Genomic DNA, 13,024 nt, shown 5'->3' with positions numbered 1-13,024 from the left:
TATATATATATTGAACTTCTGTTCTCTAATTAAGAACCTAATTAAGAACCTGTAATCTGATTCATTCAGAGGCAATTAGATGAAGCCAAAGCAGTATTGATAATATTGATAGTCTCTTAGAGGATATATATAGTGACTTGATCTCACTTTTTCACAAAGCCTAGTTAACAAAATTTCACAGTGGGGGAAATAATTATCTAATCCTCAGCTGAATTTGTAAATTTACTCCCTCACAAAAAAACAGTCTATAATTTTTCATTCATTGGAGAAAGACGGAATATCAGGGACAAGATTGTAGATCTGCACAAGGCTGGAAGGAGCTACAACTCCATCAGCAGGAAGCTTGTTGAGAAGGCGCTAACTGTTGGTGGGATCATTTGGAAATGGAAGAAATATAAAATGGCTATTACTTGCCCTTAATGCATCCATGCATGATTCTACCTCATGGACTGACAGTGATCATGATAAAGGTGTCATATCAGCTCAAAACTACACAAGAGAAGCTTGGACCACAGACACTACATCATTGATGATACACCACACCATGATCGGCTGAAACTTGCAAAGCCTCCATGTTCCCCCAGCTTAGAAAGACACATGTACAGGCCTGTCTTAACATCTACATCAGTGAACATCTAAACGATTCAGAGGAGGCTTGGGAGAAAGTGCTGTGCTCAACTTGACCCGCTGTATTTGGAGAAAGAACAGCATTCCCACAGTCCAGCGTGGAGGTGGAAACATTACGCTTTGAGGCTGTTTGTCTGCTGGGAGTCCAGGATGACTTCAGCGCATTGAGGGGACAATGGGCGGGGCCATGAAGCATAGAATCCAGGATGAGAAACTCACTGAAGATGTCTTAATGCATGCTTAGTAATCCAGGTAACCATATATCCACATGAACAGAATCAACTTTCTGGGAACACTGAAGAGAGTTTGTGAATGGATCTTCCATCATGCCAGTGATCTAAAACACAGTGCCAAGGCAACAAAGGGGGGGCTAAAGAAAAAGTAGATTAAGGACATGAAGGACTAGAGATCTCAGTCCTACAGAAAGTCAAGGAACCTAAAGGATTTAGAGAGTTTTTGTAAAGAAGAGTGGGCCACAATCGCTCCTGCAACCCTAGTGACCAACTGCAAGAAACATCTGAAAGCTGTGGTTACCAGCAGGTGTTTCTCCACTAAGTACTAAGTCATGGGTGTCCAACTCCAGGCCTCAACGGCCAGTGTCCTGCAGGTTTTAGATCTCACCCTGGGTCAACACACCTGAATCAAATGATTAGTTAGCAGGTCTCTGGAGAACTTCAAGACATGTTGAGGAGGTAATTTAGCCATTAAAATCAGCTGTGTTGGATTAAGGACACAAAAAACGTGCAGGACACCGGCCCTTGAGCCCTGGAGTTGGACACCCTGCTTGCTCGGGGATCAAATACTTTCACTCAGTGAAAGCAATTCAGTTTATAACTTTTAGTTAAATTTGATCTTTCAAACCTTTGATCAGCAGTTGATTCTTCATATATCCAGCTTTTGAGATTCTTCACAACATTCATCTGCTAACAGCATCTGTCTTGAACAAATTCTATAATGTGTTTTTTGGAGGCTTTCCTCTCAAAACAACCTCCTGCTGGGGCCATAAATAAGACGATGAGAGCCGTGAGAGTGAAGCTCTCATTAAAGTGCGACTAAAAGACAGAAAGACCTGATAATAAGTCTGAATAATAATGCAGGCGACGACACACTGTATCCATACGTTTATTGTTGTTTTAAAAATACCATTTGCAGGTCAGTTCAGCCGCATGTACCGGGCACCAAAAGCAGAAATCTCCTGAGCGTGTAGAGCAGGAAATGTGTTCTTGTCGTTAGCGGCAACTGTGTTTACCGAATGAATTCCACAGCAGAGAGAAGAGATACTCGACATAAATCACTGTCTCTGCTAATGGAAAGGAGGCTGAGTCCTGGACGACAGGAATCTCACTATGATTGTTTTCCCTCGTTGTGTGCGCAGAACTTTCCAGCCCTCATGAGCTTTGAACTCCTTTAAGTCAATTTGTGTTCCTGCCCGACTGTTTTTCTAATTTTTCATAACAAAAAGCTCTACCTCCCCTAAAAATAAATATAATAATTAATTTAAAAAAATCATATTGAAATAATTAATAAAATCTGGCTTTGAATTCATTTCATTTGCAGCTTTTTGTCATTTTTCTTATGTAACACCCCTTTCTCTTGTTCTGCATAGCAGTTTCCATTAATAACATTTCATTTATCAGATTAATTACTTAAGAAAACACTAACCTGTCGCCAGAAACTACCAACAGCTGTAACATCTTCCCCAGATGGATAAATCAGTTTATAATTTCTAATGTTTTAAATTATGCCTTCTTTCTCTGCTGCGTCTCCACATCAGTCGTCATATATTGTTTGTGTTTCTTTCAAATTAAAACTCTGAAACTTTACCCTTTACTCATATTTACTGCTAATGCTCTTTAATCTTCCGATATCAAACGTATTTCTCACCTCTCTGTCCTGCAACAGCGCTCCCTCCTATGCAGAGCACACAGGTCAGCCCCAGAAACCACAGCATGTCTTCACCTCTGCAAAAAGCACCAGTTCAGGTATAGCAGGTTACTCTCTTCCTTCCCTCTGTTCCTCCTGCGATCCTTAACCCAACAAAGGTTCTGGGGTATTTCCTTCTCTACTTTAGGCTTTATACGCCACTTCTACCCCCCCTCCTGTGGTTTACATCTCCATCCCTTCCCTTAAAGCTCCAAGAAAAAGGAAGAAGAAGGCGTCTGGTTACACAACAAAATACACCCCCACAATGCGGTGTAACAGCGGCATTACTTGCTGTGTTTTTTGGTCACGTCACTGCAAAACGACACAAGTAAAGATGCTGAAGAAAGTGTTTCGAGGGTTGTTTGGCTGCTGCTTTTGGATTTCTGTGTTGATTATTCCTTAAATGGCTGAATGTTTCTAGAATATCCAAGGATCCAAGGTTCAACTAACCACCTAATGAGTACAATGAAAAGAAATGAGCAGATGTACTGAAGCTGGTCCAAACACTTTTGTGGATTGCTCCATTACAAAAAAGGTCAAGAATATTTTTTCAAACTTTGTTTAAACTGTGATTAGAACAAAATGAAAGAAACTTTCCAAAGAAGAAAACACCAAGATCAGTTAAATTATTAGGAAATTAAAAATTCCATCCATTTTCATATTTCAGTACGGTGATCAAACATGTAATCTCCCCACAGAACACCCCAGACTGTCACCATATCAGCACATTTACTCACAGTACCATTTTAATCTGTAGCACTTACACAGACACCTCTAATGGTCTGCAGATGAGATTAAAAGCTAGCAATCAATCCTAATACATGGAAGCACGTGCAGAATAAAACACCAACACTTTCATCATTAATAATTACGAGCAATGACATCAGCTACGTCTACAGGAACTGTATTATCATCACTGATGACTGTCAGAGTTGTTTTACTCCTGCAGTAGGGTTAGTTGTCAGTAATGAGATCAGCAGATGTTGGATGTTTTGCTCCAGATCAACTTAAAAGCTGACAGCAGTCAAAGTTACATTCATACAGTCAAAGCACAATACGAATGCTTGCTTGTTCTAGTCCGTATGTGTGAGAAATCAGACAGATAGATAGAAAATGCATCGAGCAGATATTTTACGTCTCTGATCTTTAGGAATGTGAGGAATGTTAGGGTTAAAAGCCGAGTGGAACAACCTCCTGCAAACTTCATTAGTGATGGTTTGCTGCCTATGCTACAACAGTTTGTGAACACATCAGGGGGCTTCTCAGTTTCTGAGGACATGACTCGAGGTTCACCTCTGCCCTTTTCTGTTTTCTCTTTCTTGTTTTTTTGGGTTTGTTTGTTTCTTTTTTTAACCTTCCAGCAGCTTCAGGGTTACATAATATCAACTGAGTGCCAATGCTGCATGTAAAAAGAATTATATTTTGGCCCTGGACATGTCTTTAAATGATGAGAACTAAGGTAAGGAATAATAGTAATGAAAACTGGCTTTTGCACCACGCTGTAGCACAAAAAAGCTTCACATGGAGAAACAGGGTGTACCTCTGAATTAGAATTCCCAAAATTCGACATGGACCGGCCCCTGCTTAGGGCAGAGCTTCTGAAACCTTCTATAGTCGAGTCAATTGCAGTCTTAAAGCTCGAGTTGATCTGAGAGTTGATCACTTGTACAGTTGTCTATGGGGCTTTGCCACCAGAGAGGAAATTCCCTTTCATAGTAAAAAGACCATTTCATTGTATACTGTGTTATTTCAAAATATGTATATATATGGGACAAAATATAGGACAGTTTACTTGAAGCCTGACTGTGTCACATCCTTACATATGTAACATCGAAAGCCTAAAATGCTTCTTGTTACCTCCTAAAGACCGGGTAAAAAGATGGATGTAGCTTCCAGAAAAGTGAAGCCGATGTCTAAGTGCCTCATCTGCTGGCAGTAAAATATATCTGCATCTAAAACCCTTGCTGTCTGACCTCAGTAAACACTTCACGGACAGTTTTATGGGCTCAGTCGTTAGTTTCATGTCCCATTAAATAAACTGAAGTACATTTTGTCCCTCAAGCTAGCTTCAACAGCCAGGGATCAGACCCCCAGGGCAGGCCACATGGGCTGAGGCCTCTTCTACCAGAGACTCTCCTTCAGGCTCCCTCCACGGGCCTGGCTCTGGGATCAATCCCAGTAACCCTGGTCCTTTGGTTTTCTTTTTTTCCAGAGGGATCACCTGAACACCTAGGATGTCTCCAGGGTGATCTGGGTGTGTCCTTCCAAGCGGAGGACCTGTGATAGACCCAGGATGATACAGCTGATGTCCTTGTGTTGTTCGTGGATCAACATTGCATCTGACCAAGTTCATTGTTATTTTGTCGTAGCTTTACAACTTGGAAAAAAAAATCCTGCTGATGGCCATTTAGGAAAAAAATACAAAAAGGGACTGGTTAGGGTTTGGGGTTAGGTTGTGATTGTGGTCAAGGTTAGGGTTACTGGGCTACAGTTTGGGTTACGGTTATGGTTTAGTGTGTGATGTGATGGTGTCTCCACCTGCCACCAGACCTGGATAAGATAGATGGATTTCATGGTCATTATTAGAGTCAGAACATGCAGATCCACTTGTGCATTAAGAGGATACGAATGGCACAGACACGAAACAGACACCACGTTTCTCCTGATTTTATTGAAAGATATTAATTTGCTTTCATTTCAGTGTAAAAATCATCCGTGTTCTTTCACATAATGCTTTATTCACATTAGAATTTCAGATTAAGAGTCAAATTAATTAACATTTTCTGCTGTTTCCTTCATGAAAATAAGAATTGGTGAACTAAATAAAAACCACCTGCTCCTGGTAACAACTACTGATGAGGAACGAAAGCTGTCCTAAGGGCACGCTGCAGCCCCTGACCGTGGATCGCCACACAGTGTTGCACGGATGCAGATGTTCACAGACACATAAATAAATAGGTTTCAAAGGTCCAGGTTGGGTGTGAAGCTTTTGCTGTGGTATTTACAGAGTCCTCGGGTGATGTCAAATGTCGAAAGCACCATGTTGCTCTAATAGAAAGGCTCTCACTTGGCAAAACATCAAACATCATCAAACTGCCCCTCGTCTTAGAAAGGAATGGGAAGTCCGATCGTTTCGGCAGTGCAGCACGGCGCTCTACTCCGCTTTCTTGACCTTCCTCTTGCGAGCACCTTCGCTCAGATCCTCCTTGGTCTTGAGAGGTGAAGATGGAGCACCTGCAGGAGGAGGATGATGGTGGTCCTCCTCACCACCAGCCAGAGGAGAGCCGAACAGCAGGTGGCAGATCCAGGACTCAATGAGAGCAAAGGGGGAGCCGTGAGAGTGCCGGGCGGTCATCACCACCTGAGAGGAGAGAACAGTCTGATAAATTCTGTTCAGTGTTCCCCTGGTGTTTCCGCTCTTCAGTAATCTATGTTGTTTATTTAAACCCTCAGTTTGTTTCTGTTCTTTGTCGGGTTCTCCCTCTTGCTTTGTGTTCCTTCATTGTGCCTAGTTGGTGTTATTTTGTTTCTTTAAGTTCAGCAATAAAGCAGCCTTAGAGTTTTATGTTTCAGAATTATTAAGTGAAAAGTTCCAACGGAAAAAATTAACCACATAATACGAAAAAATTTTAATTTTAGATGTAATTTGTTTTACTTTTGCTGGTTAAAAATGTATTGCGCAATTTATCACACTGATTAAGTGTGCCAAAGGTTAAGTGTTTCAAATATGATACACTTGATGTTACAGGTAAAAGATCTCCTGTGATAATAAGACTTACATTCAATGTATTCCACATTAAAATCAACAGGTTAGTTGTGTATTTCCCATAAACCCTGATTTTTGTAGTAAAAAACATGTTTCATCAGTCCAACGAAGCAAAAGAGAGTGTTTTGACACAGTGCAGATGTGTTCACAGAGGTGGATGGTTCTGAGTTCAGTCATTGAATTGCTGATCGTACCTTGCTTGTGGCCATGAAGAGGGTGAAGATGAGGATAAGGGTGCTCTTGGACACTGGCAGCCAGTGGGCCTCCTGCATGGTGAAGAGGATGGCACCGTAGAGGCTGGCTTTGGTTGGGCTGTAGAGAAAAAAAACAAAAGCAAAACAAAAAAAACACAAACTGGTGGTAAAACGAACGCTGGCAGCAAAAACAGAGAGCAAAAAGGGCTGGAGTGGAGGCTGGCGCAAAGCCTGCTATTTAATTTGAATTCAACTCTTATTTGACACTGTGTAAGTGGGTGCTTTCTGCTGTTACGTTATTTCAGGAGGGGTCACCTCAGCAGATTGGAGCACATTTTTGATTTGGCAAAGGTTTTACGCCCTGACTGCATTTTCATTCAGGCTTGGGGAAGTCACTAGGACTACACTACCTTGTGACTCCTAAGTCTCAGTTTGTGTCTAAAGTGGGGGGTATTTCACATGTAAAGCAAACAGGTTACCCACTCACCATGGAACCATGGTGTTTAGAGTGTCCTTTTTAGGTCCCACCACCAGAGGGCACCAGAAGTCAGAACATGTTTAGAGCGCCACACGAATGACTTTAGCAAACTCAGCGTTGTGTGCAGTTCAGCTTTAGGTTTTGTGTTTGAGGAGACACTGATCATTGTATTTCCCCCCCCCCCAGACTTACAATGACATGTTGAGGATCTCGTTGGTCTCGGGTCTCCACACACCACGCAGCAGCTGCTCAAAATTGGACATGAGAGCCACTCCAGATCCTGTGAGGATAAAAATAGAAAGGAGGATTTAAAAAAAGTCTATGTTGTGAGTCACTGCTCTTATCTGACTTCAGCTTCTTACGCCCATTTTCAACAAGGACACCTGCAGGGCCTCCTTATTGTAACTGGGACAGGAAGCTTTCATGATAAAGAGCCAAAGTAGAAATGCGGTTTAACATTTTGCACAACCGCATCTGTCAGGCTTTGCTTCTTTCTTTCTTTGGCAGGTTCATGTCTGGAAAAGAAGTTAGACCAGAATGAACCCACACCTAACATTTGATACGCAGCTTTTCTAGCTGTTGGGCAGCTGTGATTGGATATTACAAAAAATACAACAAAAAAAAAAGGAGTTGCTGGAACCTCTTCTGCAGACTGTGCACAGTTTATCTACTAAAATAGTTTCCTGACCCTTTTTAAACATATAATAAATCTCTGTTTCCACACAGGATCCAAAGGTTGGCTCGGAAAGCATGGCCCACATTACGGTTAACCACAAAACACAATCCTAGCTATGATCCTGTTACACTGGACATTTACTCCTGAGTGAATTATTTATCACATTAGTGAAAACCACTTGAGCCTGGAGTTTTCAAGGCACAGTTGCCTTGGTGGTAATCCATCCACAGAGGCAAGCACAAGTACAACTAATGCATGTTTAAATCATGCGACTGATGATCCAACAGCCACAGTAACAAAGACTGTAGATGCATCGATTATGTGTATCTATGTATGCGTCACTAAATTAGTACCGAAGAGTTGGCAGTTGCCACGACTCACTTACAGACTAGTTTGTTCCTCACAAGCATAATCACCTTTCCATCACAATGTAAACATTGGTGATTTAGGGACTATACACGCACCAAAAGCCCAGTCACACCGACCTTTGACATATCCAACGATCACCATGATGAAGAAGCCGTGGTGGTAGGCGTGGTGGGCGTGGTGAACCCCTGCGGCGATCTTACGAGTGCGCACAACTTCCTTCAGGGCGACCAACACCAGCTTGATGGGCAAGAAACTCACACATTTGTAGAAGAGGTTCAGCGGGCAGTAAAAGAGGAGGTACCTGCAATTGAGATTGACAACCTTTGTGAGTTTATTCCTCAACAAACATAAAACATTACTTTTTTATTCCTGTTACATATAAATCTCCTCCCTGTGAATAAAATAAATGGATAAATCCATTGTGTGCGTTTGGTTTCCTGACCACGCTGCAACTTTGACTCATTATCCTTGATGTCTAATGGAAGAGACAGATCGTTGTATCATAAATGTCATCTTGAAAGTTAAATAAAAACACGAGTGATGAGCAAACTGGTTCTGGGGGTTTTCTCACCAGACAGCTGAGGCCAGCAGGATGTGGCTGTTGTGCTGGAAATAGTCGACGGGGCTGCTTCCAAGCATGATGTCTGCCAGGATGTAACTACCAAAGCAGTAGAGCATGGCGCAGAGCCAGGAGGCCACGGGACTCCTGCGAGAAACTTCCACCGAGCCTGCAACACAGAGGACGAGCTGTCAGAAGGGTGTGAAGATCCAAACATCACAGCAGCTGGTCAATGAGTGCTCTCAGTGTGCGCATGAAGCTGATGATGATGATGATGTGTTCTGTGCTTTTATTAAAGAGTCAGATGCTGCGCATTCTTCTGTTTTCTCCAAGATTATACAAACAGAAAAACTTAACAAAATCCTCCAAAACTTAAGCAACTCACCAACTAAAGTAACTACAGGATCAGTCAGGTGATTTATCTACAAACAGTTTATATATTTGATTGGAAGTCAATAGTTTTCTTTAGAAAAAGAGGAAAATTATTCAACTTTGGCGACTCCTGGTGGTGGTAAAAAAAAATACAGTCATTATTTATCCTTTTTTATCTGTTTCTAAATGTAATAAAATGATGTTGATTGATCAGTTGATTGATCTATCAAATGCTTTGCAAAAAGTCCTTGACAATAATACTTGTTATAATTGTCAAGTGAGAAAAACGTGGAGGCTGTGTTGGACCACCCCCTGCTCCTCTAAAACACTCAGAGTTTTTACCCTCAGTCAATATGAAACAATAACTTTGAGTAAAACACCACTGAAAGGTATAAAATCAAAGGTTTATTTATTCAAATAGAGGAAAATGTGCTTAGTATAAACCGAATGCATACCAGTCAAATAAATGTCATGTGAGCAGATTCCTGATTCATTATGTAAAATGTGCAATAATTAAATTAATTAAAGTCAGCACTTTGGGCAGAATGTTAACTTATTAACTATATTAATCTTTGATCATTTCTGCCAGCTCCTGCAGACCTAACTGTTACCAGCAGCCTGCAAATGCTAATATCAGTGGATCCCGTGTGTGCTGTATCTTTGTGCACACCCAGTTTATCATTCCAGGTCACGCCCTGATAGTACACATCTTTATCATCAGTCAATGTTGACTCAGGATAACTACAGTCACTTTTGAGTTGACACATGGCTGCTTTGCTTAGGGATACAGACTAGAGCGGCTCTTTGTAATATACTGGATGCATATATCTTAAAAGATGCTACAAAGAAAGCCTGCATGACAAACAGTCATGTTATGGACTCACGTGTTGTATCCATGTGAGTAACAGCAAGACAGGTGCCAATTAAACTTTAAAACTCTGCGAACTGACACCGTCATAAGTTTTCCACATTTTCTAAATCAGTGTCCAGTGTTCAGGACGCTGCAGCTAAAAATGTTTCTGCTTCATGTTGTGCTACAGCTGATGAAGCTGGTGAAGCAACGGGACAAAAGCAAAACTAGGTGCCCAAATGATTTCAAAGAAGAAAAGGAAGTTAGACATGGCATGCACGCAGGAGGTGCAACAAGAAAACAGATGCAGCTATGAGTAAGAAATACAAAAGTGGAAAAATTGCAAACGTGTGACCACACAAAAGGTTACATGTCAGTTTTGAGACTGTATGCACATTTCGTGCGGGACAGAGCCTCGACGGCGTTACAGCATTGTTACAGTAAGTCGAGATGAGAGTGCAAATCTCCACCAACAGGTGGGTGGGGGTGTAGCGGTTCAACCGTTCCTCAATTTGAAGGCAACCTGATCCTGAGAAATACTGCCCTATAAATACATCCTGCTCACTGGCCTCTCCTGTATGCAACTTTGACAGGCCACTCATGACCTTTGACCCTACACTTCTCTCTCCTTTCTCCTGTCACATAAACCGAAAAAAGAAAAAAGCTCAAAGTTCTGGTGCAATTTTAGGCACAGACGTGTGCAGGATAAATGTGATATTGTGGCAGCCACAGCAGGACTCATTTGACTGTGAAATTGCATGCATGAAAATAAGGCAAGCTTTACAGTTGAAGTCGGCCTGATTCGTGCTGGCTGGTACTTTCTAACTTTAAAATACACACAAACTGCAGTCCCTCTGTTCTGGCTGCCTTTTACGTTTTTGCAGTATGTTCGTTTACTCCACACATTGCAGTCTTTTGGCCAGTACATCTCGACCCTGAGCCAGCTGGGAGATTCCCTGATCTACCTTATACAGCATACATATAAAACTTTGGTCCCCCAACAACAGACTTTTAACAACATGCTGACTTCACTAAACTTGATAAAAACATTTATATTGATTAACTTTATCCAAATTGTTGGTCTAAAACAGGCTTCCAAGTGGCCTACAGCTGTGCTTATGTGACGAGTGACTCCTGCAGCTGAGGAAAATGTGAGAGATGATGTGTTTGTTCTGATCATGCTGTGCAAACAGTTTTAAATGGGCTCGATGGGCATGGCGGGCTTCTTTTTAAACTTATTATGAGGGTGAGATGCATTTTGTGCTCCTTTCATCAAGGATGAAACCTACCAACAAGACCAAACCATCATATCAATATCACAGTGCGTGTTTTACTCTGTGGAGAGGCGAATGTGTTATTTCAAAGAATACACGCACACATTCCCAGGGACAAGTGTGCAGCAAAGGTGGCGGGGGAGTTGGCTCTGGAGGTCCTACTGACCGTCTATTTCAGGCCCTTCTATTTATTGCTTAAGTCACTGGTATGCACAGGCCTCAGGTTTCATCCTCCTCGGGCTCTGTTACTCAAAGTAGTTAAATCTTAATGGAAAAAATGGGCTTTAACCAAAGCTGGGGGGTTTAATCTACTCCAGTGATTTCCTAAAGGAGGTCAGGCTGCTGCAGCAACACACATTCCCTCACATAAAGCAAAGCAGAGCTGCAGAGCTGCTGCTGGAGTTTATGTAACAGGTCATTCTTTATAAGGACTATACGGATAACTGCAAGAGAAAGTCCTTGTAAGGGTATTTAGGCAAAGTGTGAGCTAAATGTAATACAAATAAAGCCTTCTGTTCACAATGAAATCACACATCATGCAAGTCATAGACTTTCTCGCCTCATTCGTTACTTCCTGGTTAAATTCCAGTCACAGGTGTATAAAACGTACTATTCTGGATATATTTTACTTAACAGCCTGTGGACTGTTGCACAAACAGCACGCAGACTTATATTCTAACATACTTATGACATGAATAATAAGCAGAAAAGTGTCAAGCACACTCACCTGGCTCATATTTGAGGTAGAGGATGGACACGATGTAGTAAGCCAGATCAAACACAGGAAACATTCCCATTTTGGAGAAAGCTTGGGCAATATCGCCCAAATTAAGAACTGCCAGCACGTCCATGTTGCCGGTCTGAGCTGCGTTTCTGTTTTATTCCGACTGCGCAGTCTGGAAGACCCCCCAAAACCCGCTCCGCCGACTGTCCGCCACAGAAAGCCCCCCCTGGTCTCGACTGTGAAAGCCTGTGACACTCAAGCCCTCCTATTAATACCACTCATCTCCACGGCCTCTGCATATCGTCATCATCATCTGCGCTCAGTGCCAGCTGCTCCGCTTTTTCAGGCGACCTTTCAGGCGCTTCAGCTGAAAAACAAAAGGCTCGCTCTGCTGTCTTCATCGAGATCGTCGCTCAGCCGAGCCATAAGACGCTGCTGGGGGTTTACTGCAGCTCTGAGACACAGCAGGAGGGAACATAAATATATAAAAATAAAGCGTCAAGGCTTCATATCAACAAATATTTATTCACTCGTTCATGAAAACACCCACAATCCTGATCTGATCCTGGAGCCGTTCTGACTCACGGCCAGATGATGCTTTAATTAATCCCAGCATTGTTCACACTCATCGGGAGTGCAGAGATGTCGAGGTAAACGTAATAACACTAATAAGTAAATCAAGATTTCAAGTACGTATTTTTTAATGTTTTTAATTTACTATTCTCTGTATTTTCTTTAAATTCACACGATAATGGATGTAGTGCTTACTCTCTCCAAAAAGGGGAGCCAAAGACATACGAAAAAAAGCTCCTTTCACCAAAACAAAAAAACCCAAAAGAACCTACGAAGTTCGAGAGCTACCAAAGAAATGATTTATCCCACTAGGAAGGAACAGAAAAAACAATAACACACATACCTGTCACAAGGTAGAAGCTGCAATCAGTTTTTGGCAAAGTGGCTTTTATATATCTCTTACTTGCCCAGATAAAAGGTCACAATTACGTCAAAAATGTCTTTTTAAAGAGAGATCTGAGGTAGAGGGCAGTAGAAAATTTTCAACAAATACAACAACAGTTCTATAAACATATTTTAATTGGCTAACTATGCGTGGTCGTTTTTAAAGTGCTTGAGTGGTTATAAATCTCTTTATAACCTCTTTATAAATCCTGTTCACCAAAGTCTATTTACACATAAGACATTACACATAAAAAT

The 13,024-nt window shown here is 41.7% G+C and overlaps 2 protein-coding genes across 3 annotated transcripts in view; both read right to left on the bottom strand.

Annotated features, from left to right (window-relative positions):
- LOC102310376 (cartilage oligomeric matrix protein) overlaps positions 1-2,810 on the bottom strand; it is a 13,231-nt gene extending 10,421 nt beyond the window's left edge. The window contains exon 1 of one of the 2 annotated variants that reach the window (XM_005934863.3): positions 2,512-2,810. In XM_005934863.3, the coding sequence (XP_005934925.1) occupies positions 2,512-2,578 (67 nt within the window). In that variant the 5' untranslated portion in view covers positions 2,579-2,810. The remainder of the gene's footprint in view (positions 1-2,511) is intronic. The other variant, XM_042225928.1, reaches the window with a different exon arrangement.
- A 2,391-nt stretch (positions 2,811-5,201) lies between these two features.
- tmem38a (transmembrane protein 38A) lies at positions 5,202-12,274 on the bottom strand. Its single transcript, XM_005934864.3, has 6 exons — positions 11,816-12,274; positions 8,605-8,761; positions 8,150-8,334; positions 7,181-7,268; positions 6,511-6,628; positions 5,202-5,911 (listed from the first exon to the last, which is right to left on the bottom strand). The coding sequence occupies exons 1-6, from the start codon at positions 11,937-11,939 to the stop codon at positions 5,705-5,707; spliced, it is 879 nt and encodes a 292-aa protein (XP_005934926.1). The 5' UTR covers positions 11,940-12,274; the 3' UTR covers positions 5,202-5,704.
- Positions 12,275-13,024: the final 750 nt, after the last annotated feature.

This window comes from Haplochromis burtoni, unplaced genomic scaffold, assembly GCF_018398535.1.
Source record: "Haplochromis burtoni strain Fernald_Lab_line unplaced genomic scaffold, NCSU_Asbu1 Contig_189, whole genome shotgun sequence".
In the NCBI taxonomy this organism is placed as follows: domain Eukaryota; kingdom Metazoa; phylum Chordata; class Actinopteri; order Cichliformes; family Cichlidae; genus Haplochromis; species Haplochromis burtoni.
The sequence above is the reverse complement of the archived record's forward strand: the minus strand, read 5'-3'. Positions and strand labels throughout refer to the sequence as shown.